The sequence below is a fragment of the Agelaius phoeniceus genome, chromosome 18, assembly GCF_051311805.1.
Source record: "Agelaius phoeniceus isolate bAgePho1 chromosome 18, bAgePho1.hap1, whole genome shotgun sequence".
NCBI classification, from domain to species: Eukaryota; Metazoa; Chordata; class Aves; order Passeriformes; family Icteridae; genus Agelaius; species Agelaius phoeniceus.
Genome location: NC_135282.1, coordinates 7,821,116 through 7,843,704, shown reverse-complemented (window position 1 = coordinate 7,843,704; position 22,589 = coordinate 7,821,116). Strand labels below are relative to the sequence as shown.

At 51.0% G+C, this 22,589-nt stretch overlaps 1 protein-coding gene across 5 annotated transcripts in view; it reads left to right on the top strand.

The window, feature by feature from the left end:
* Window positions 1–22,589, top strand: part of SEPTIN5 (septin 5) — a 42,524-nt gene that overhangs the window by 6,000 nt on the left and 13,935 nt on the right. The window contains exon 1 of one of the 5 annotated variants that reach the window (XM_054645903.2): window positions 14,569–14,632. The exons of 1 other annotated variant lie outside the window; for it this stretch is intronic. In XM_054645903.2, coding sequence (XP_054501878.1) covers window positions 14,618–14,632 — 15 coding nt within the window. In that variant the 5' untranslated portion in view covers window positions 14,569–14,617. Of the gene's footprint in view, window positions 1–14,568; window positions 14,633–15,144; window positions 15,319–21,098; window positions 21,552–22,589 lie in introns of those variants that run through there. 3 more of the 5 variants (XM_077187699.1, XM_054645902.2, XM_054645904.2) reach the window with 3 other exon arrangements.

Genomic DNA, 22,589 nt, shown 5'->3' with positions numbered 1-22,589 from the left:
CTTTTCTTGGATAACAGAGCATGAACTGGAGGGTGCATTCTTTGCTTACCTGTAAGTTTTCATTCCTGACCAACACTAAGTGTTTGTCCCCTTCTTGCCCAAGGCAGAGGTTTCCCTGTGACAGTGAAACCACACAGTGTAATGCTCTACTCATAAGAGAAAGGTGAGGCACCTCTAATGCTTGCGTGACTTCAGATGTTTGTGAAGTGTATGCAAGTTGTTTCATAGCATACTGGAATAATTCCCATAAGGGCTGGATTTTGTGTGTGTGTGTGCATGTCTACAGTGTGGTTAGCCTTGAAGCACAGGAAAAAATGTTTGTCTGCTGTTACACATTCCTTTCTCCCAGAGATTTGTCCCTGGAGCTGTGAAGAGGTTTGCAGTCATCTTGTTCCCACAAAAGTGTTCAGGAGCTGGATTTGTGTGTGGTGGTGGGATCAGATGCCAGAACATATGCTCCTCATCAGTATGTATGTGTGCTGCTGTTCATCCATGACTTGGCTTTCCAGAAACACTCTTCAGCATGAACAGGGGAAGGCAGCACTGCACACTGAGAGGGAAGATTTGGATGTACAGTGCTGACCACAGGGGCTGGGCTGCAGGAAGTGGAACAGATCTGTTGCTTCTGACTTAAGCAAGAGCTGTCTTTGTTTTAGGACTGAATAGGGTGATATTCTTCATTCCTCCTCTTTGGTATTTCCAGTGCATTAATTGAAATCTGTTATGACCTGCTAACATTCAGTTCTGGACTGCTATCCCTTCCCTCAGTCCTCATTCCTTGCCTGCAAGGCTGGTACCCAGCAGCATCACAGCAGCCAAGTGCTGGGGGTGGCTGGAAGGCAGAGTGTGCTGAGAAGATGCAGGGACTGTTTTGCTAATGAGCAAAGCTTGGCTAAGTGTTGGCCAAGAGCTGAAGAGGAAGTGAAACCCTGCACAAGCATCTGCAAGGGTGTGACGCCAAGAGGGGGAGGAGAATTGTTTAGTTTCTGGCTTGAGTACAACTGTCCAGTTCTGAAATCAAAAGAAATAAGAGAAGTTGAGTTCTGGAAGAGGGATGTAGCTGTGCTGAGCAGGGCAGGACAGTGCAGGGATGCTCAGGATGGCAGAGACCTCTCTGGATACAGCTGTGGAGCCCTTGGCCTGCCCCAGCCTTGTGTGTACCATGGCAGCCAGGGCTGAGGGAGGTTCAGGGTTAATGCTTGGAAATGTAGCACTGGAGGATCTTGGGCTGTGGTTCGTGCAAGCCTGGGGCTCTGGGGGGTGTGAGCCAGTGTAGTTGTAAGTCAGTCAGAGGTGGGAAGCCCTTACCAGAGTTAACTCCAGTTGTTCACTCAGCTCTTCAGTCTGGGCTGTTTCTGTGCACGGTGGCTGATGGCAGAACAGCCGTGCTCGCCCTGCCCTGACTCCTGCTGGAGAGGGAGGGGCAGCAGCTGCCTGGCCCTGCCTGTGCTGTGTGAGCCCTCGATGCCAAGGAGAGGAGACCTGAGCTTTGTGAGGCTCAGCCCTTTGCTCTTCCAGGGATCTTCGGGAGTGCCTGTTTGTCTTGCAGCTTGTTATCCAACGCGTCTGGGGTGTGTATGGGGCTGGGATGGCCCATTTCTGCCTGACCCCACCCGAGGCACTTGGTGCCATTCTCTCAGAATGACTCCTGGCAGGGAAACTGGAGCTGAGAGTGCAGGCTGAGCAAATAAACCCCAGGATCATGAGTGCTAGCTCCTGGAGAGCAGCCATGAGGAGCGAGCCCGTCCCACTGACCTCTGGACGTTCTCAGTGCAGAAGCAGGGAGGGAAAGAGATCCACTCAGCTTGTGAGACAACAGGCTCCAAGGGTTTAACATCTTCCTTCTGCTTTCTGTGAGGCAAAGCCCATGGCAGTACAGATGTGGCTCCAGTGATTACGTTTCATTTTTTCTTGCAGACCTTTTGTGCACGAAGCTGTATGAGCACACATGAGAGCACAAGCCCGGCCTCTTACTGCTATAGTTTGTATTGCAATTATTTTTAAGGTTACTTCCCAGGCAAGTCACTTTGCTTTCAGCTTTTTGTAATGTCTCCTTGCTGTTTCCTCAGCGTGGGAACTATTTTAATCCTTCCTGACGCACTGAGCTCATTCTCGCTGTGATACGTACACACAAGTAGTCTCTTTAGATCCTGCAGTCTTACATCCACTTTTATTTTCAAATAAATTACATACTACATTAATTATATATTCAGGTGAAATTGAGTCACAAAGGTACCTGCCTGCCCTGTGCACAGTCCCCTTGGCTGTGCTTTCTCTTTGGTTTGAAGTTATCTTGAGTTTCTGCCAGTGATATGAAGTCCTGGAAATGCCCATCTGGACCAACAGTAATTTCCCTCTGCTCAAGGCCTGCTGTAAAAAATGTCAGGGAGATTTATGGCTTTTAAGATTCTATAGATTCTCAGAGGTTCCTGCTGCTTAGGGAGTTTGGTGCCAGCTGGGATCAGACAGTAATGGAAGAAGCATCATAGCCTTCAGCAGCTGATATTTGCTCTGTTTTGTAAGCAGTGGGATGAATCAAGGCAGCAGGAGTTAACTCAAGAGATGCAGCTGGTCTGCAGCAAAGCCTTGCCATGGCTGCACAGGGCCAAGATGAGCAGGAATGTGTCATTGGGACAGTGAGAGATGCTGTCAGGGATGATCTCTTGTCTCCCGGCCATTGTCCTTGCAGCCCTGACTTTCAGAGATGATTTCTGTGATGCAGCTGGAGCAGTGCACTGAAGCTGTAGCAAGCAGAACTGCTTGTGTCCCATCCCAAGGTTTATACCTGGGCTGTTCAGCTGCTTTAAAGAGCTCCCCTCCCCTTGAAAGGAGTCCTTGGCAGCACATGTATTTATGAGGGAAGTGGGTATTGGGGAGGACAGTAATTTAACAGAACTTGATGCTTTTACTGTGCAGTTAATCCAGGCACATGCTTGGGAAGCACTCCAGGGTCACTGAGCAGCTGAGACCCTCTGGATCAGCTCTTGTCTGCCAACAGCCCTGGGGCTGACACTTCAGAGGCTCAGGGCAGGCCCATGGAGGTCAGTGAGTTAGAGGCCTGTTTGCTGCATACCCCCCATCAGTGCCACATGGACCTGCTTGGGACCCTGATCACCATCACTGTGCAGCAGGAGTGTGTCCTCCTGTCACCTGGATAAGCCTTATCTGCCCTGCCCCACCGTGCTTGACTCACACCAGGTTCACAGCACTGGATCTCAGAGCAATTTGAGTAACCCAGAAGCAACTGGATGGAGCCCAGCGTTCCTGTTCCTCAGTGCTGCCTCTGTTCAGCTGCCAGTCCCCAAATGCACTTGCATGATGGCATTATTTGCAGCAGCTCTCATTAATGTCAGTGAAAGCCTTTCTGTTTGAGGTGATGGGGCTGCTCCTCAGCAGCTGCTCACACGTTCCAGCCAGTGCCAGGCATTTTGCTCCCTCCTTTGAATGCCCAGTGTCCTCTGAACATCTCCCTGCTCCTCCCCTGGTGGCACTGTCATGGGCAGGTGTCAGGCAATAGCAGAATTGTTCTCTTGGTAAACAAGTGATGGTGTTATTGGAGCTGCCCCTCATGTGGCAGCAGTGCAGTGTGTGCATGGGGTTGCTAATGAGGGATGTCATGGGGCTTGTTAGTTTGAAAGCTTAATGAGCCATCTTCTGCTTCCCTGCAAAGTGTGTGGATGCTCCTTCCTGTCAGCTGTTCTGTGCTGCACCTTGCACTTGGGTGTGTTTGGTAGTTAAGTGTGTCCCTGCAAGTTAGAGCTCACAGCACATATTGGGCATTTTGGAGAACCCAGATCCCATTTATCATGACATTAATGGCAGTGGACATCCAGGAAATGTCTGGATGAGACCACTCTCTTGTTTCCTCAGATAGCCTGTGTATGCTTGAGAGCTGAGCTTTTTTGTGGCTCCAGTGAATCCATGTGTACTGGGTACGTAGAATTTGTCCCTTAGCTGATTAGGGATTTTCCTTCATGACAAATAACTATTTTTCTTCATTATTTTTCAAAAAATAAAATAATTAGGGCATCCACCCACCTCTTGGCTGGCATCCTTCAGTAATAGGCCAGCATGTGTTTTCCTCAGAAGAGGAAGCAGGTCTTGCTTTGTATTTTCAAGGCAATGGTTTATAAATGAGCCTGAAAAGCCTGCAAGGGGCAGTGGGATGAGAACCCACACAGAGAATAGATCTGAGAAAATAAATTCCAGAAGATACATCCCAAGAGATCGTTGTTTGGCCTGGCAAGTCAGAGCCCAGGTTAGAAGCCCAGGAGGACCCCTCCCCACTTTGCATGTGATGGTGGTTCCAGGCTTTGCTTGAAGATAGTTATCTTTGGATTCCTGAAACACATAAAGGTTTGACTTCACGCTGTGCTGCACGTCCTAAGAGCTATTCGTGGGTATCTAATTTGATTTTGCACCCAGTTCTTGTTAAAGAGCTGCGAGTGACAAATTACTCTTGGCCTGTTGTGGCTGTCACTTGAGCTGACATTGCAGGGGGTGCTGGCTCTCTGCTAACCCATGGACTGAGCAGAGCATTCCCCACCCTGCCTCTCTGCTCTGCCTTACCTACACGACTGTTTCCATTTCCTTTGGGTTGCCTTGTAGGAAAACACAGCCCAGCAAATGCAATTTTTTCCACTCCATTGCTTCCAAGTTCTTTCTAACATTGCATGTTGCTGCCCCTTGTGTGTCCAACAGCCACCGCTTTTACAGTCAAATGACTTTCTGTCTTCTCTAATATCTTTTTAATCTGGTTTCATTCTGACTTCTAGAAATCCAATGTAATCATCTCAAAGGTGACATCTTCATGAACTCTGCTATTCCAGTGCCTGCTGTGTTAGCATCTCTCATCTTGCATCTCATGTACTTCACCATTTTTGTTATTTTCAGATGAGCCCAGAAAGAGATTAATGAAATCAGCAATACTACAGAAAAATTCTCAGGAGGGATGATTCCACCATTATCTGTTCCTTACAATCAGGACTCTATTATTGAGCTGCTGATAATGTTTTTTCTACAGGGCAAGTAGAGAGTGTAGTGATGACTCTGACTGGATACAGTGGAAATCAAGACTGAAATGGCAGCAAAGACCAGTGTCACAAGGATATTATCAGTAAAGAACATATGTTATGGAGAACTCTGTTTGTTCCATGGTTGGGCTGTGGTCCTGATGCAAGGACAGTAGTTATTCAGCATGGGACACTAACCTCTTGTGATTGCTTTCTCTCTCAGTTTTTAAGGGAAGAAATTGTTATCTTAAGGTGGAAAGGTTTTAGGTGGTGTAGAGAATGCACTTTTGAATGTCTGTCTTTTAATAACCCTCTGCAAGATGTGTGACTTTAGTGTCTGTCTCCTGCAGTCCAGCTGGGTGATAAGGTTTGTTCCTAAGGCTGTAATTTTTGATCAGGAGAGAGGCAAAATGGCAGTCTTTAATTCAGTAGAAAATACCATCCCTAAGACCTTGTCAGGACAATACTTGTATTCCACATCTGTCCTGGTCAAATTGGGTTGCCTGGTCTGGCTGCAGTATTTTATACTGAATTATCAGTGGTGAGATTTGCCAAAATTGCAGAGTTAGGTTGTAGACCCAGTGCCTTTTTTTTGTAAGATCACAGCAGCTCTGATCTTCTTGTTCCAGCTCAATGGGGCCTTGTGGCAAGATGGCAGTTAGTGAGTGTTTGCATGGCAGTGGTGTCTGTGGAGCCTCTCCTGAGCCACAGCCTTGCAGTTTCCCACTGTGCCAGTCCAGGAATGTGGGCTGTTCCTGCCACAAATGAGGTGATCCTGCTTGCAGTGCTTCTGAAATTGTTGGCACATTCTGGATTAACCAAGGATCTGACACATTCCTCTGGTCTGGGTCGGTGGTGTGGAGATGAAAGGCAATAGGCTGAAACATGAGCATTCCCACAAAGGCCATTGTACAATGTAGTTATTTAAAAGGCAAATTTTTTAGGCAATTTGCAATAATAGGAACCAAGGGACGGCCTTCTTTTAATACAGATGAAAGTGCCTAACTCCTTTGAAACTGAGGAGCTAGATACCTCCTGGATTTTTATAGATTTGGCTCTGGTGAGCAGCCTTGTCACTGCTGTTCCCCCACCATCCCTCTCTGATCTAAGTTGCTGTGTAGCAAGAGCTCTCACCATCTCCCATGAGGAGGCTGCTGCTGCCTCGGCATTTACACACCTGGTGCCAGGCTTACAGCTGCCTTTCATGTGCTGTGGTCCATGGATTAGGTCCAGGAAAGGGCTTGCTGAAGGAAAATACTGCAAGAGGTATGTTCCAGGCTGCTCTGAATGGCCCTTTCATCTTTGCCTCAAAAAAAATCAGTGAGAGTTGTAGCTCTGTGAAAGGATCATGGCTGTGCTCAGGAGTGACAGACCCATTTAACATTTGGGTTTCTGTATTGGAATTGAAACTTTTACAGTGCTGCTTCTATTTTAGGGATCTGTTCAACAGATATGTTCCACTGCAGATTAATCTCTTAAGCTCATCCCACCTTCTTTTAAAAATTATCCTCTTCATTTTCCTTCAGACTTCTCCTTAAACCCCTCCTGTGTCTCTCTGGCAGGAGCTGGCTAGTGGACAGTCACTGTTTATCTCAATGGCTGTTCTGCTTTCTGACTGCTCTGTGTGCCTGGCAGTTGTTTTGTGTGCTGAGCACGGGCCCTGTGTGGCTGGGATGGCCCCTGTGCTCCAGCTCTGCACCCTGACACAGGGATGTGCTCCCTGGGAGTGTGGAGCTGACTGCAGTCTGCTCTCTGGATGACAAATCCAGGGCTGAGGAGCCAGGCAGTGCATTGCCCTGAGGCCTTATGCTCCCATGTGCCTGTCTCTGCTTCATCCAGACTCATCACAGCATGGAAAACTCACACAGGCTTTGCTCTTGCAGATCTTTTCTTATCTTTTGCATGGTTTGGAGCTCTCCAGGGTATCTGGGTGCAGGGTGAAGAGCACAACCCTTCTTCAGTGCTCACCAGCATGGGATCCTTAAGGGCTCAGCAGACAGCATTGGCCCAGCTAGGGCAGGTGTGGGTGTTTGCAGTGAAATTCTCTATGCTCAGAGGTGGTGGAACTGAACCCAGGATATAACAGCTCTGTCTAGAGGCATTTCTGTCTGGAGGCCATGATTTTTAGGGAGACACAGCATACTTTGATGAAGGAGTGGCTCTGCTCCCCCGTGAGTCAATCACACCACAACTAAAGCTTCCCAGAGGCACTTGAACCTCAGGATTCCCCTTAGCCCAAATGTTCAACTTCAGACCTGTTCCTTCCATGTTGTGGTTGATGCTTCTCAGGATGTGAAGCACACCCTGCTCCACTCATTAGTGTTGGAACCCTCCCACTGGGAACTCACAGGCACTGCTATGTGGAAGTTCTGTGGTTCCTCATCTCCCCACCAAGGCAGCCTGTCTGTTGGACAGTCACTTCCTCACCAGATCCTCACTGTGTTGATGACTTCTGCTGGCATCTTACTGAGTTACAGGTGGGAAGCCAGAACTGGCAGAAAGAAGCTGGTGGGAGTGCAGCCAGGGGGAAACAGCCTGCTGCTTCATCTGCTGAGACCTCTTTGTCCTGCAGTGGGTTTATTCCTAGTCTGTGCTGAAGAGGAGCTACCTTAACAGCCCAGCTCTGTGCCAGGGGTTGAGAGAGATTCCTTTCTTAGATGTCCACTGCTTCTAGAAGGTCTGAAGCCCACAAGAAAAAAGATCTCACTTTCATTGCAGTTTTGGCTGGTTGTTGTCCAGGGCTGGCCTCTGGAGAGGCTGAGGAACCAAGTGCTCTCTGGGAGATGCAGTCATGCTGTACTTCTCCTGCTGTTCAGCCCCAAGGTTGTTGTGTGATCTAAAGAAACTATCACAGGATTGGAGCACACACAACCCAGTCTTCTATCTGCTTGAAGGAAGTCTAAAATGATGCAGCATGTGATCAATAGCTGCACTCCAGCATGCTCTGCCCCTTGTTCCTCTACCCACTGCATTCCAATAGCTCTTCCCACCCTGTGGGGTTGTGCCAATGGCTGTTGTGTCACTAGTGAGGCCAAGGCCATGTACATGTGTGAGCTGCATTGGATTCCAAACAGGGTATGGATCACAGCAGCTGTATTTGCTGACATGGCCCCATCCAATGGCTGCATTTGCAGTGAGACTGGGAGTTCTGGAAGAGACCCACAAAACCTGGGTGCCTTCCTGTGGTGAGCAAAGCCTGGGGTGAGGAGTATATGTATGACAGTGATGTGTGGTGGCTGTTACTGCCTGAGGCACTGCTGGGTGCTGCAGTTGGGTTAGAGCTTCCAGCAATGAGACACTGATTCATCTGTGGTAAATGTGTTTTTAAAAGAATGCCACTGAACTGTCAGTCTGCTTTCTCCTGGACAAGTGTGACCACTGCAAGGCTCTTTTCCTTAGGACTCCCCCATGCTGGTGACCCTAATTTTCATTTTTCTTTCTCAGTCTGGTTCCTCAGGCATTTGTGCTGTCTGATCCAAGTGGACAATCCTGCTCCCACCTTGGCCAGTGTGGCCACTTGTACAGTGGAGAATGGGGCTGTGCTGGAGAAACCACAGGGTTGTGGGGCTGGTGCTCAGTGCTGCATTGCCAGTACAAACCATTTCCAACCCTGTGTGTGGGGGGATAGACTTGGGCTGCTGCAGTTGGAGTGCAGCAGTTGGAGCTGGCACAAGGCAGAGCAGTGTGGCTGGGCTCATCTGGCAACACCAAGCTGTGATTCTTCCCCACTGCTCTGCTTAGTTTTGGGGTTGAGTTTAGTCCTGTGCAGCTTGTGCCATACCCTGCTGTTAATTCAAAGCAGTTTCTGCCAGATTTGTTCTTGCAGGGGAAGGAGGGAGGGTGGAGGGTTCGGATGGCAGTCGACTGGGAGGCAGAGATAAATTAAGTGTTGAGCTCTTAATGGGGAACATGCTCCATTGGTTTGGGTTTCCCTCCCCACCCATCCCACTCTTTTTAATCTGTGGCACAGTCTTGGGAGCAGTTTGAGAACGGAAGTGATTTCAGACTGGAGGTGACCTCATCTGTCTCCAGCTCTGAGGTGGAGCAGTGTTTGGAGGCCCAGCCAGAGCTTATGGTTTGAAAGATGCAGGCAAGGGGCTGAGGCTCCAGGAGAGCCCTGTGCCTCCTGCCCAGTGCTGTACAGCTGTGTGAGGGGGTGGTAAGTGGGTGATGGCTGTGGGGGTGTTCATCTTTCTGTTCTCATCTTTCTCCATGCTAGAGTGCGGGGAAGTAGGAAGGAGAAGCAGAGTCTGAAAGACACAGCTGGATGTGTCACATATCAGAGCAGTTAGTTCCTGATGAGAGGTCCAGCCCTGTCCTGCAGGGTGCTGAGCTGTGCCCAGCTGGAAAACACACTAAGTGTGGTCATGTGCTGTGTGGAAAGGTGCTGAATGTACGTGCATGGATGGAAGAGTCCCTGCGGGTTCTTTGAATGTGAGGACCCTGTGGATCAGCAGAAAAGGAGATGAGAGCCCTCCTGGAGGGTTTTGCTTTTTAGGACCCAAGATGTCAGTGAGAAATCTGGGAGATTTGAGGATCTGGAGCATGGGGTGGGAGCTAGCTGGGGTGTCAGCTGCTGGTCCAGATAGTGATGAGAAGCACATGAGACCATAGATGCTACTTGCAGAAACTACCAGATAATTCTGCTTCCTGACATGGAAAAGGGCCCTTCCTACTGACTTGATGTCTGCTATTTTGAGGTGGCCAAGATTTTCTGTTGCACAGCTGGAGCCTGGAGTCCTTGGATTCTGCTGGTGTCCAGCAAACCCAGCTCTATCCTGGATGCTGGTCTGCCAGGTGCAGCTCTGGACTTTATAAATGTCCATGTTTTTCAGTAAGGGCAGCTTCCAAGTGCTGTCTCACAGGCTGTGTGGGGGTGTCCAGCCACTTCCCCTTGAGCTCAGTTGTCTTCTGGCTCCAGCTCAAGCTGAAGAGAAGCTGGGCTGTGGTAGGCTATGGCTGGGAAAATAAAAGCAGTCTTTTCTCATGTCTCTGTGGCTGTGTGGCTGCAGAAACTCCCTGTAGCTGGGTAGGCAGTATTGGAAGGAAATAAATTGACTGGAAGAATTTGCTTTTTTCTTGGCCTTGTCCCAGGTGGCACCAAGACTCTTGCTTGGAGATAAATTTCCCTCCCACCACTGCTAAATAGGGAGAGTTTAACTATTCATGGGATCTAGCAAGAGACTTTCTCCAGCCTTCCTGCCCCTCTTCCCTGTTGCACTGGGAGCAGGGACTGAAAACGAATCCTGTTGTGACCATGTCACAGTGGGGACAGGAGTTTGCAGACTTTCCTCCTTCCTGCCTCAGCATTGTCTCCATGCCTGTATGTGATGAAACAGTCCCAAAGTGCATAGACAAACAGGTATTTTGTGTTAAAAATGCCCCTTTTTTCTTCTCTGCTCAGCATCCCACAGCTGTGCCCATGACACTGAAGGTGACTGGTGCTGGCTGGGTTACAGAGGAGCTCTGCCATGTCTTTGAGGAGGAGTTTGGGTCAGAGGAGTCCCAGGAGAGGTTTGTGCTGCTGTCAGTGGTGACGGATGCACGGTGCCAGTGCTGCCTGGCAGGGCTCAGGACCTTGGCAGCCCCCTGCATCTGCAGCCTCTGTGTGTGAGCCCCAGCAGCATCCCAGAAAGGGACCATTATCCCCAAGCCTTGCCTGCTGCTGAAGTCAGGAGGGCACAATAAAGATGTGTCCTGGCAGCAGCCTGGAGCGGGCTCGTGTGCCAGGAACAAAAGAGGTTTTGTACCAGGCACAGCCTCTGCTGGGAGGTTTGTCAGCTCTGGAGCTGGGGTGGTAACTCAGGGCTCTGTGCCCAGCCCTGCTGTGCTGCTCAGGGCCTCCCCTGATTCAGGGCAGGGTCATTGGCTCTTCCTTCACTGGGGGAGGTCTTGGCAGCAGATCCTGCTTGCCTGAGCACAGCTTTGCCCGGTGGGCTGGGAGCTGCAGGAGGCAGGGCTCCCCTGGTCTCTCAGGTTCAGCAGCACCGTGCTCTGTGGCCTGAAGCTGTGTGTGCTCCCTGCAATGTATCAAATCCCCAAGAGCAGCCTCAGGGTGACTGGGACAGGAATGTAATGGACCAGGATGGCAATGTCACTCTATCTGGAGTTTTGAGGAGAAATGTCTCCTGGGAAGATTTCAGCAGAGCAGGGCTGAGTGGGACAGCTTGACAATATGTGACAGCAAAGCACAGGCAGATTGGAGAAGCAAGGGAAGCTCCTGTGCTACACTTTAGAGAATGCTCTTTTCCAGCTATTGAGAATGGACCTGAGGTCTGGCTGCTCTCCCACCTCTGTCTGCAGCATCAGTGCCATGTTGTTGTGGGACTGAGCATGGTGGTGGCTGCCAAGTGATCCAGAACTGCCCTCTGCAGAGGGGCATGGTTGGAGCTGAGATAACCAAAACCACAATGAGGCAGAGAAGTTGGTGATGGGATTGGGGCAGTAAGACAAGATCATGTTGGGAAGGATCCCTCTATGAAGCTGTTTAGGATGTTTTAGGATTTTGGTTTTGTGGCAGTTTTGTCCAGCCAGTTGCTGCTACTGCAGTATCACAGGGTGTTTTGTTCATACTATGTCCTGATATCCCATCCTTTCTCACCTAAGAGCAATGTTCTCCAGGAACACTCAGTTCTGCTCTCTCCAGTCAAGACTAGGAAGATTTTATTGTGAAGGAAAGGAGAATTTAGGATATGTTCTACTGCTCTCTGCTGTTTTTGTGAGTCCACCACAGGCAACAGATCTTCCAAAGGGAAGGAATCTCTGAAGGGAATTGCAGGTCCCACGGGCAGGCTGAGAGGAGCATAATGTCTCTTCTGGCTCTGAAAAAAAGTGTACTCAGAGAGGAAGTAGCAAGCACAGGAAAAGGGTAGTTTCCGAACACAAACTGTCAAGAATTAAGCAATCTGTTTTATAGTATGAAACCTCCTGTTGAGAAGGAAGACTGTTTTCCCTCCCAAGCAGGTGTGACTGGTAAAGCAAGGTGGCAAAGGCCTCCCAAAGTTCAGCTGCCAGACAGGACTAATACTTCTGTAGCCCTCTCCACACAGGGTGTCCTCAGTTTTTATCCCTTTGTTCCTGCTGTCTTTTTTGGAAGCTGCCTAGACTCTCCCATGGTACCTGCTGCCATTTTCATCCCCACTCTGTGCTTTTGTGTTGCACAGCCATCACTAGCACATTTTGCTCTTTTCTTGGGCTGGGTATGTGGTTTGCCCAAGCAGCATGTATATAAAAATGAATGCATGGAAAAGGTGTCTGGGTAAAGATTTCTTTGTATTAACATGATTTCTGCAGGACCCTAATATAGAAAAAAACAGGGCCTGGTGGCTGTTAATTTAGAGATCCTGGCTTATCAGTGGCAGATTCCTTCTGGCTTTAAGAGGGCAGGCCAAGAGGTATGTGAACAGTTTTATCAACCCCTCCTCTGCTGTGGTGCCATGCAGAGCAATAATTTGGCGTGGGAGCACTTGGGAGCAAGTCCTCTGTGCCTTCAGGGAAATGGCCTGTAGGTGGATTAATGATGGAGGTGGATTAATGATGGAGCTTGGTCACAAAATCAAAGGGAAGGGCTGCAGTGCCTCCCAGATGTTCATTTTGCAGAAGGAAGGTATTAGGTCACTGAGGAGGGTGAAATCAGCCTCTGTCCCAACTGGCTGGCTGTTCACTCCCTGTGTGCCCAGGAGAGCAAACCCTCTCTGGAGTCCTTTGCTGTGTAGCTGCTCCTGTGAGCCAGCACATAAATGGAAACAGATGGCTCCATCTCAGTGGTTAGCAGGAATCTCTCACTGCTGCAAAACTGCTAATGAACTCTAGGGCTGGACTGAAGCACACAAGGCTGCTGTGCTGGTGGGCTGTGCTGGGCTCCTGGCTCTGTGCTGGGGTGCCTGTTACTGCCCCCCTGTCACAAGAGCACCAAGCTTGCTGAGCTGACCCCCTAGCCTGGCAAACTGTGCTATGTCCTGCAGCAGCCTCAGGCAGGGTGTTCATCTGGGTACTGCAGAGCCACCAGGACCTGTCAGTGTCCACCAGTCTTGGTAAATGATCTTTGTGGTCCATCCCTACTGTGGGCTCCAGACCTTGCAATTCACACCTGTATTGTGGAAGGGCAAGGGGAGCCCTTTAGTATCTGACACAATCCCTGCTGAGACTCTGAGCCAGATACTTCTTCATCTGAGGTTCTTTGCTCTGTTTCACTACAAACTCAGACTAACTAGTCTTATTTTTGCCCTACTGGTCAACATTTCCCTGATAAGGAGAAGCAACATTCAGCAGTTACTGCCTATTACTCTTAAGCTTAGAAGAAACTTATTTAAATTCCCTTTGACAGCACAGTTTGATTTAGATGTTCAGTGACTTGAAGTTTTCTCCCATCATCACATAAAATGTGACTCTCCAGTCACACTGCAGGGCACAGGGAAGCAGTGAGTTGTGCAGCAAAGGTGTAACCAGGCTTGGTGTTTGCTGGAGCAAGTAGGTGATTGAGAAGGGGAGAGAAAGGTGTTGGAAAGCATTTATTGACTCAGTTTTTGATTATTCTGACAGCTGCCCCCCAGGCACAGCCTCAGTGTCTGTGCTGGCAGGGTACAAGGAGCCAATGTCAATGCTGGATGGCTGCAAAACCACAGGCAAATCCTGGTCCCCAGCTGCCTTGCTGCCCTTTCCTTTTCTTCTTCATTCATGCAGCAAACTGCCAGACTCTGTATCTGCCTGGGTGGTGCCACAGCTGTGCTGGGACCTCCTTGGGCAGCCAGGGCTGTGATGCCCGTTGGGAACACCATGATCCAGCGTGGGCACCGCTGTGTGCCAGGCCCTGGCAAGCCCAGCCAGGCTGCAAAAGGTGCAAGAGGCACCGACGGTTCCATGGCTGCAGCGCCTCAGCCTCGTGGCCTGCGAGCCTGGCACAGCTGCATCCAGCTCTTGGTGGGCAGCCAGCAGTGGGCTGGCATGGATCACAGGGGAGGGAGGCAGCTGCAAGATTCTGGAATCTTCTGAAAGGCGTTTCAAAGCTCCTTGCATGGAGCAGGCAGCAATTTGGTTTTTACAGCCACATGCAGAATAGAAGCTACCAAGCCCAGGCAGTGATGTGGAGCTGCTGGAAATCTTGATGGTTTGCTCTGGAGGGCTGTAAGCTCCATGCTCTGCACACAGGATTCAGGACATTGCCCATGGGGAACACAGGATGTCACAGGGTACAAGAGGACAGAATTGACAGATGGTCTCTGAAAGCTTCAGTCTGTACATCTCCTGTGAGGGGGAAACTGTGGGAAAGTTGTGGACCCTAGCAGGATAAATTCTCTCTGTCAGGTGGAACTCATGTGTCTGTGCATCTCTGCAGGTCCTGGGGGTGCTTGTGCAACCATCAGGGCTTGAGGTATCAGTACTGCTTCCCAGAAAGCCACTTCTTAGTGGCAGGGGAGGACAGCCAATCTTGTATGCTCAGTGAGGATCTCTTTGGATGCTTCATCTGGGCACACAATCCTCTCCTTCTCTGGGAGCTCTGAGATACAGCTCTGTGTTAAATTACCCCAATTTCAACATTGCTCCATCTCTTCCTCAGGTTTCCTGCAGGAGGGTGTTATGATCTTTTTCTGAGAGCATCTCACACCATGGCTGAGAACCAGGTACGCTTCTTTAGGCCCTGCCCAAAAGGAGTGTTTGGCACCACTGCTCATAAATGGAGCTGTGCTGCAACCCCAGTCCAGCTGATTGCATATTCCTGCTGATTAGCTAATTGCTTCCAATTGCCAACAACATCACAGTCATTGAATTCACAATGTGATTCTGTGATTTCTGTGTCACCTGGGGAAAAGGGGCAGGGTGCAGCTATGGGAGGGAAGGCTGTGTTCGCTAGGCTGAAAAGGACAAATACTACTGCAATGAAGCACTCCAATCATCATGCAGCTCATTCTGCTGTTCATATTGAACCAAGAACAACATCCTGGGGAGGAAGGGAGCAAAATTTCCTTCTGACTAATGCTGCTGGATTGTGCAGGGCTGCGGGGGAATTGCCAGCCAGAGAAACCATCAGGAGGGGAAAGGAAATGGAAAGGGAATCTAATTATCCATCTGCAAAGACAGATGCTAGTCCTGACACAGGGCCCAGCCCTGGGCAGGCTGATGTGGGCAGTGACGTTTGCAGACTGTTTTTATGGTGGGGCTGGGAAACAGGCTCCTGGGGGACCCCTGTGGGATAGCAGATGGTCCAGCACACATCCCAGAGAGCTGGGGCAGACTGGAAGGCACACAGCTGCTTCCTCCAGGAACACTGGCCCGTGCTGGCCTCCGAGGGACAGCCCTTCACAGCCAGGTACAGCTGTGTTGTGTGGAGATGGAGGTGGAGCAAGGCAGAGCCGTGCTGGTGCAAAGGGAGGAGGGTGAGTGCATGGCTCCCTCTCAGCAGGCTCATCTCCATCAAGTGGGCTGGGGCCACAAGCCCTGGGGTGAGGGTGGGAAGGAAGGGGAAGGTCCTTGTGTGCCTCTGCTGCCTCAAGGTGCACAAGGACTCTGCTTCATGTTACTGAGTGTGCAGAGGCAGCTGACAACAGGGAAGGAGGGTGTGTGGCTGGAGCCTGGGTGTCTGAGTCCTTCATCAGGGACCTGCAGGAGACCCCCCTAGGAAGGAGAAGGTGCCTCTACCTCTTTGTTCTGTGCAGCTTTTCGGGGTTATTGCTCTAACAGTCTGAGGCCAACTTTTGTCTCTTTGGGTGCCTCCCAGAACTGAAATTTGCTATAGAGAGCTGACTTTTCCCCCTTAATTAATGGAATTTAAAATTATTTGGTGAGCTGAGTGGGCTTATTCTCCTCTCTTGTGGGTATCAGCTACTCCTAAAGTTATGTTAATTGTAGGTGGAAATAAGGTTGAGAATTCTTCCAGGACAGTTGGCTTTCATTCTCCCAATAAGGTTTTTGGGAGTCTGCTGGGAGGACAGCGGGGTTAAGAAAGATCTTCTTGCAGACCTGGGAGTATCCATGAGATGGGTGAACTGGGAATTAATCAGAAGAATTTCTGCTTGAGTGGAGCATCTTTGTTGTCCACTACCTTGCCCTCCATGGTCTGTGCCCAGTGTGCTGTTTCCACGTGTGGTGCCCCAGCCTGGACTGTCTTCCCCTGTGATGCCCTTGGATTATCTCCTGCTGGACCAGGCATAGGTGTCTCACAATGCTCCTCTCCAGTTCAGGATTCAGCCTCTTTGGTAGACAGGCCTGATCCTGCATCCCTTACTCACGTGAGCAGTCGTCTCTATTGCAAAGGGACTACTCGGTGAGTAAGGATCGCAGGATTGGGACCACTACCTGTAACTTAAACTGCACCTTCTGTAGGATCCTGTCCCCAACCTTTTCCTATTCATGTATGTTAACATGCACCAAGAACTTCCAAAACTGATGTTCTTGTCATTTGGATGGAGAACCTGAGAGCTGGAAGAAGCAGTGCCTTTCCATTGCAGAGGATAAGTCACCATTCTTTTCCATCCTCTTCACCAAACTGCTCTCAGCCCAGCCAGCTTTTGTGCCCCAGAGGAATGTGTACCTATTTGTCTCCCAAACACTGTTGGTCCTGGCTTCCCAGGGCTGGCAGGGTTCTGCTCTACCTCTCCCTGGTTTTCCTAGCTGTAGCTTTGAGAGGCCGGGCATCTATTTAAGTCTGATCTGTGCTGCAGAGCTGGAGGGTGAATCGGAGGGAGAGATGAGCAGCAGTAGTGCCGAGACTGCCGCAGACCTTCTTGCACCACCCGGTTTCTCCTTCTGTCTTAGCAGACTAAATTTGGAAACCTCTGTCCTGTGCTAAGGAATATGTTCGAAATCGGAGGAAGCAGCGAGGGTGGCAGGTTTGCCCTGTACGTCGATTTCCGTGTGGCCCTGGCCAGGGAAGCCGCCGGGGCTCTCCCCGCTCGGACCCGGCCCTTGCGTGCCCCGGCTTCTCCCTCGCGCGGAGCGCTCCGGTACCGCAGCGCGGCTCCTCCCGCGGACAGGAGCGGGCAGCGACCGAGGGGCTGCGGGGACACATCCGGGCAGCGACCGAGGGGCTGACATCCAGCCAGCTCCACGTCTGCCCAGTTTGTTTTATCGTGCAGATTATCCTAAATGAGGAGCTGGGTGTGAGAAGCTCTGTGAACTCGCTCCAGAGCAAGTCACGGGTTTAAACAAGCAGGAGGCAAATTACGGTTGTGGCTCCTTTTTAAGAGCTGGAAGTGGAGGCATGGCATGAGTCACACAGTGCTTCTTGGGAAGCACGAGGCACTTCAAGAGGAAGCAGGGAGCATAAATACCTTTGAAATAGAATTTGATACATTTCTGGAGGGATTATGTGCCAAAGCAGCAGTGATCCTTGAGCGGAAATTAGAAGTTTGACCTGTGGGATAGGTAAAAGAAAACATGAGATCTGGCTGCTGTGCAGATTATGCTGGTGGCACTGAACATACAGAGGATTAATCCTGTGCTTTGGGATTTCTGCAATTCTTGTCTGGTATCTTGCTTTTTGCTGATCATCACAGCATGAAACCTGGCTAAAGAGTCAGGGCTCTGATGCTCCCAGAAGCCACTTAGATGGAGCCTTGCTTGCAAGTTTGAAGTTAAATTATTCATCAGAGTTTAGATCAGCAAGGCTTTTTTCCCTTGGATCAGGTCAGCAGGAGCCTCAGGGTGAGTGTGCAGCTCTGCTGGTGATGGAGCAGCAGAGTTCAGACCTTGCAATACCCATGAGATTCATCTGTCTGAAGTCAGCACTGATGCTCACTGTAGTGGGAGAGGAGGCAGCAGGAGAATAAGGTGGTAACTGAGCCCTGGAGGTTCCCAGCTATGCACCTGCATGGAGGATATTGGCTGTACTTCATCCTCCATTGCCCTGGTCCAAGCTGGGAATGGGTTTGCTGCCTGCTGCTGCTCCTGTTCAGCTTGAGCAAACAGCTTCTCTGGAACTGCCCTTCCCTTCGTCCTAGAAAACAGCCAGAGAGAAAACTTTCCTTCTGTGGGGAATACTGAAAATAGCTTAGATGTTTCAGAGGAAGACACATAAATGCTGTTATTACGTGACTGTGTGACCCTGCCAAGCCATGGATAAGCAGTTTCACCACTCTTCCATGCAGGCCAGGCTGGCTGGGTGCATCCCTGGTGGGACCCTGTTGCCTGCTCTGTGCTGCTCAAGAGCATCTGTCTGGATCAGACTGAAGATTTTTCCTTCCATGATATGCTCCAAGGATGGAGCCTGAGCACTGCAGTCCCTAAGCCACAGCACCTCTACCAGGAAACAGCTCCCCTGCAGGTGGAGGACTTCTCTGCTGTCACAGTTTGACAAAGAGCTGGTCTGTGAGGTGGGAAGGACTTGGTGCACCCCAAGTCTGTGTTGCCCTTGCTGACTGTTGGCAGGTTGGGGCTGGGCAGGTTGGGGTTGTCTGCTCTGACATTCAGATACCTGGATCCTGCAGCCAGTTTGACCCCCAGGCTGCTGCCTGGAGAGGAGCTTAGAGGTGCCAGTGGAAGAAAACACTTCGGATTTGCTCTAGGTCTTGGAAATGCCAAGTTTTTCCCTGCTGAGCTCTGCTGCATGCTTCATAAGATGTCCTCTGTCTTTTTTCTTTTAAGGATTATGTACATCAGATTTCTTGTTGGAGGAGCAGGCCAGGAATTGCACTGGGCATTTCTAGGGGCTGTATGGAAAGAGGATTGTGATCAGAAAGGACAGGGGCAAAACAAGATTGGCTTGGCTCTCTTTGGGAAGTTTGGACACAGATCAGCCTGAGCCAACAGCTCTGGGTGTGTCACATGGCACATCTGAGGGACACAAAGGAGTCTGTCATTTATGGTTTGGTGACTCTGAGGATGCCAGATGAGCATCTCTCCTGTCCCTGGGACAGACAGGAGAGGCTGAGAGCAGTTGAATGTCCTTCAGCATTTTGGAAACCATAGCATTGGCCACTCAGTCTTAAGATGGTCTCTGTAGCCAAGACCTACTCTTCTGTTTCTTTTCCTGATCTGCTCTCTGAGTTGTCAGGCATGGCCTTCTGACTGGAATTCCTCCCTGGCTGCCAGTGCTGAGAGCCTGTATGATGTGTGAGAGCTCAAGGCACTCAGGAGACAGTCGTTCCTTGTTCCTCTCTGCACTGTCAGCACAGCTCCTGGGGCCATGAACAACACTGTGGTTTCGTCACAACCAAATAATTCTTGACTTCATCTGTGATCCCAGCCCAAAAGAATGTTCTGATTTGGTGCAGTGGGCTGGTGGGGACACAGCATGTCTCCATGTGCCTTTGGAAGATGCTTGTGGTTGGTGGCCGTGTGGCCTGTGGTACTCAGACAAGAGTTTTCCAAGCCATGAGAATTCATGGGAGTTGGAGAAGGTTTGCTTGCAGCTATTGTGGTTTATGGTGTGGAAGGACTAGTGAAACCTCCTGTTATCTTAAGAAGGTTTGGATGCACCTTGGGTGTGCCACAAGCCATTGCTCTTGCTGCCCAGTGCAGGCAGTGTGGTGCTGTCACTGCTCCTCAGTCATGTGCCTGTTCCAGACCCTGGTGGAAGAGTGCCCCAGTCCTGGAAAATGAGGATTAGGTGAATCTAGAAGGAAGAAGAGGTGTCATGAGCATGGCCTCACCTACCACTGGGCAAGGAGACCAATGCAGGGCTGTCAGCTCCCTGGGGAATGGAACAATGCAGCAGAGGGATGTGTTCTGAGCAGTGGCAATTCTTGCCACACCTGGATCTCAGTCCAGGCCTTCTGCTTGACTGCTACCCATGGAAACAACTGGGAACAAAACTCAGTGGTGTAATTAAGGATGCTGCTGGCAGAGTAGGGTGGTTTGGAGAAAGGTTTCATGCATGTGGTATGGCAGCTGTTGTATGGCAGAGGTTTTCCTGCTCTGGGAGTGTTTCCCAGTTCTCCTCCATTTGTTTTTATCAGCCTCTAGGACCTTGTGCCTTTGACTTCTGACATCACCCTCCATCAGCTTATAGGATGGCAGTGCAGATAAAACACTGGGGGGGGTTCCCCTCTTCTTTCATTTGCACACTCACAGCTGCTCCCAGACTTGAGGCCATTGGACCTTATAGTGACTCAGTACCTTATAACAGACCCTGGTGTCAGCCAGACCTGGGGTACATGGTGGAGGCCCTGGGTTGTGGCCCAAGGTGACCAGGGCAGGCCTTGCTGGTCTGGCACTCTGTGGAGTCACTGCTGGAGCCCTGCAGATCCCAGAGAAGCAGCAGGAGCTCTGGCTGAGAGCGAGGCAGGAGTATGGCTGCAGCCTGTGTCCTTCCCACTGGTGAGCAGAAAGCTGCTCAGGAACCCGTGAGGCAAGGGACAGGTTCCTCCAGCACCACCAGTGCTGTCATCTCCTGTCACTTGATTATACATGCTGTGGTATTGTCACTTCATTATACAGGCTGTGGTATTAACCCCCCAGTTCCCAGAATGGTGTGATTATATGAAATTAGGAGCTTTTGTCTGTTTAATATAAATTCCTGCTCAGTTTCTATGGCTGCACAGAAAAGCTGGAAGGCATATTTTATATGAAGGTTCACTACCCAGATGTGAGATTTGAATAACTTTTTGGTGTGCTGGGCTGTTGTTGGGTTGGGTTCATCTGCCTAATGAACACACAGATACTTCCTTATTCTGAAACATCTTCAGAGCTTGAATGGTTGCTGTAAGATCCAGAATGCATCTGCTGCTATTCCAGTTGCATTCAGAGATGAGGCTGCAATAGAGCCTGGACTATACAAGAGAGGAGCCTGCACCACGTGAGGACAGAGCCACGTCAACCAGGACTGCGATCTGGGGGTTATGTTTGAACCCTGCTTTTTGGGGGCTTTGTGGATTCTTGAGACCCTCACCCACACAGCCAGAGGCAGCACTTTTTTGTTGAGAGCAGGTTTCCTCCAGCAAACCTTTGTCTGGGCTGCATCAGGCAGGGTATGTAAGAAATCCTGCAGCTGAATAGGCCCATCTGTCACACGGAGTCAGAGTGATGGCAGGGACAGCATCCGGTACGTGCGCAGCCTCTCCGCGGGACACTGGCGGGGCAGAGACGTCGCCTCTGGCCTGCGGCCGCGGTGGCCTTTGTCCTGTCCTCGCTGGCAGGCTCCTCCCGCGGCACAGGCGGAGGCAGGAAATCCCGGGCAGCTGCCTGGGAGCCTCCTCGCCTTTCCTCGCCTCTCCTCGGCTCTCCTCCTCGGCACCGAGGCGAGCCGAGCCAGCCCTGCGTGTGTGTGCACGCGTAGGCGGGGGGGCTGCCGCATGGATTTAGCGAAGGCTGGGAAGGAACACATGGGTTGGGGTTTTTTCCCTTGGCCCGCCGTGGCTGTCCGTCCGTCCTGCCAGCCGCGGTTATGGATTCGATCATTATTCAGGAGCGGTTAGTGGAGCGGCTGCTGTCTCCCCGCACGCAGGCACAGCGAAGCCACCCGGGCAAGCTGAAGGTACAGGGATGTATTTATAGCACTGCGCGATCCGGGGAGCAGCGGGGACAGGAGGGGGGAGGATGGTGCCCGAGAAGACGCGCGCAGCACAAGATGAGACCTCTGAGGAGCAGAGGAGCGGGAAGCCGCCGGTAAGGGAGGGACGGCGGGCACAGAAAGGAGGGGGAGCGGGGCCGAGGGGCCGCGGGGAGATGCGCGGCGCTTTTGTGCGGTTATCGATGCAGTGATTCCCTGCCTGAATGGCGTGTGCGTGCATGGGGAGGCTCAGGGCAGCAGCGCTATGTATGCCCACACGCACTCCGATTTGTGTTAATTAACAGTGTTAATGCTGTGCTTTGCTGGCCGCGTTCTTTCTCTTCAGCAAATGCTGGTGGCCGAGTGGTTTTGCCGATTCTCCTGTGCTCAGCCCCAGGCCCGAGGAGCAGATGTCCGTGGCAGATGCCTCGGGGGCTGTTTGTGTTATGAATTTATGCAGCTTTCTGCAATGAAAGGAAGCAAATGTTCTGCCTCTCCTCCAGGGCTGGGCTGTGCTGGTCCGTGCAGACGCGGATGTGGCGGCCGTGCCTGGCCGGAGGGGACAGGCTGGAGGAAGGGCTGCCTGGGAGGGAGCGGGATGGCTTGTGCTGAAGGCTGTGACACCGAGAGGGCCCCTTCCCCCTGAGAAGGCAGAGGCACCAGGGTCCTAGCACAGCTCCCTCATTTCTGCTCCAGACCTTGACACGGATCATTCTTCAAATTTGCTGTGGTCCCATGATGTTTAATTTTAGCCCTTTCGAATATACCCAGCAAGGCCCCTTTTATCCCCAGGCTGAATGAAGTCACGTGAGATCTGGGTTGGCTAAAACGGCACATCCAGCAGAGAGGTGAGGGAAGGACAGCAGTGATGGAGGCTGTACTCTGCCTGGGAGGTGCAGACAGCCCTGTGAACGCCTCAGTACCAGGACAGCTTCTCCTCTGTGCAACACATCCTGAGTGTTTCTATGTCCCCAGCATGAACAGGGCTTGAGCCCACCCAGGGCTTTGTTGCTTGGCTTGAACTCCCAGGGAGAGCACTGGCTGCAAGGGGAGCCCTGGCCACCTCGGCCGGGTGTTAGAGGTTGTGAGGATGTGACATGTTGCTGCAATGTCTGGTGAACCAGCAAGCAGGTGCCAAGGGAGAGTTTTTCTTG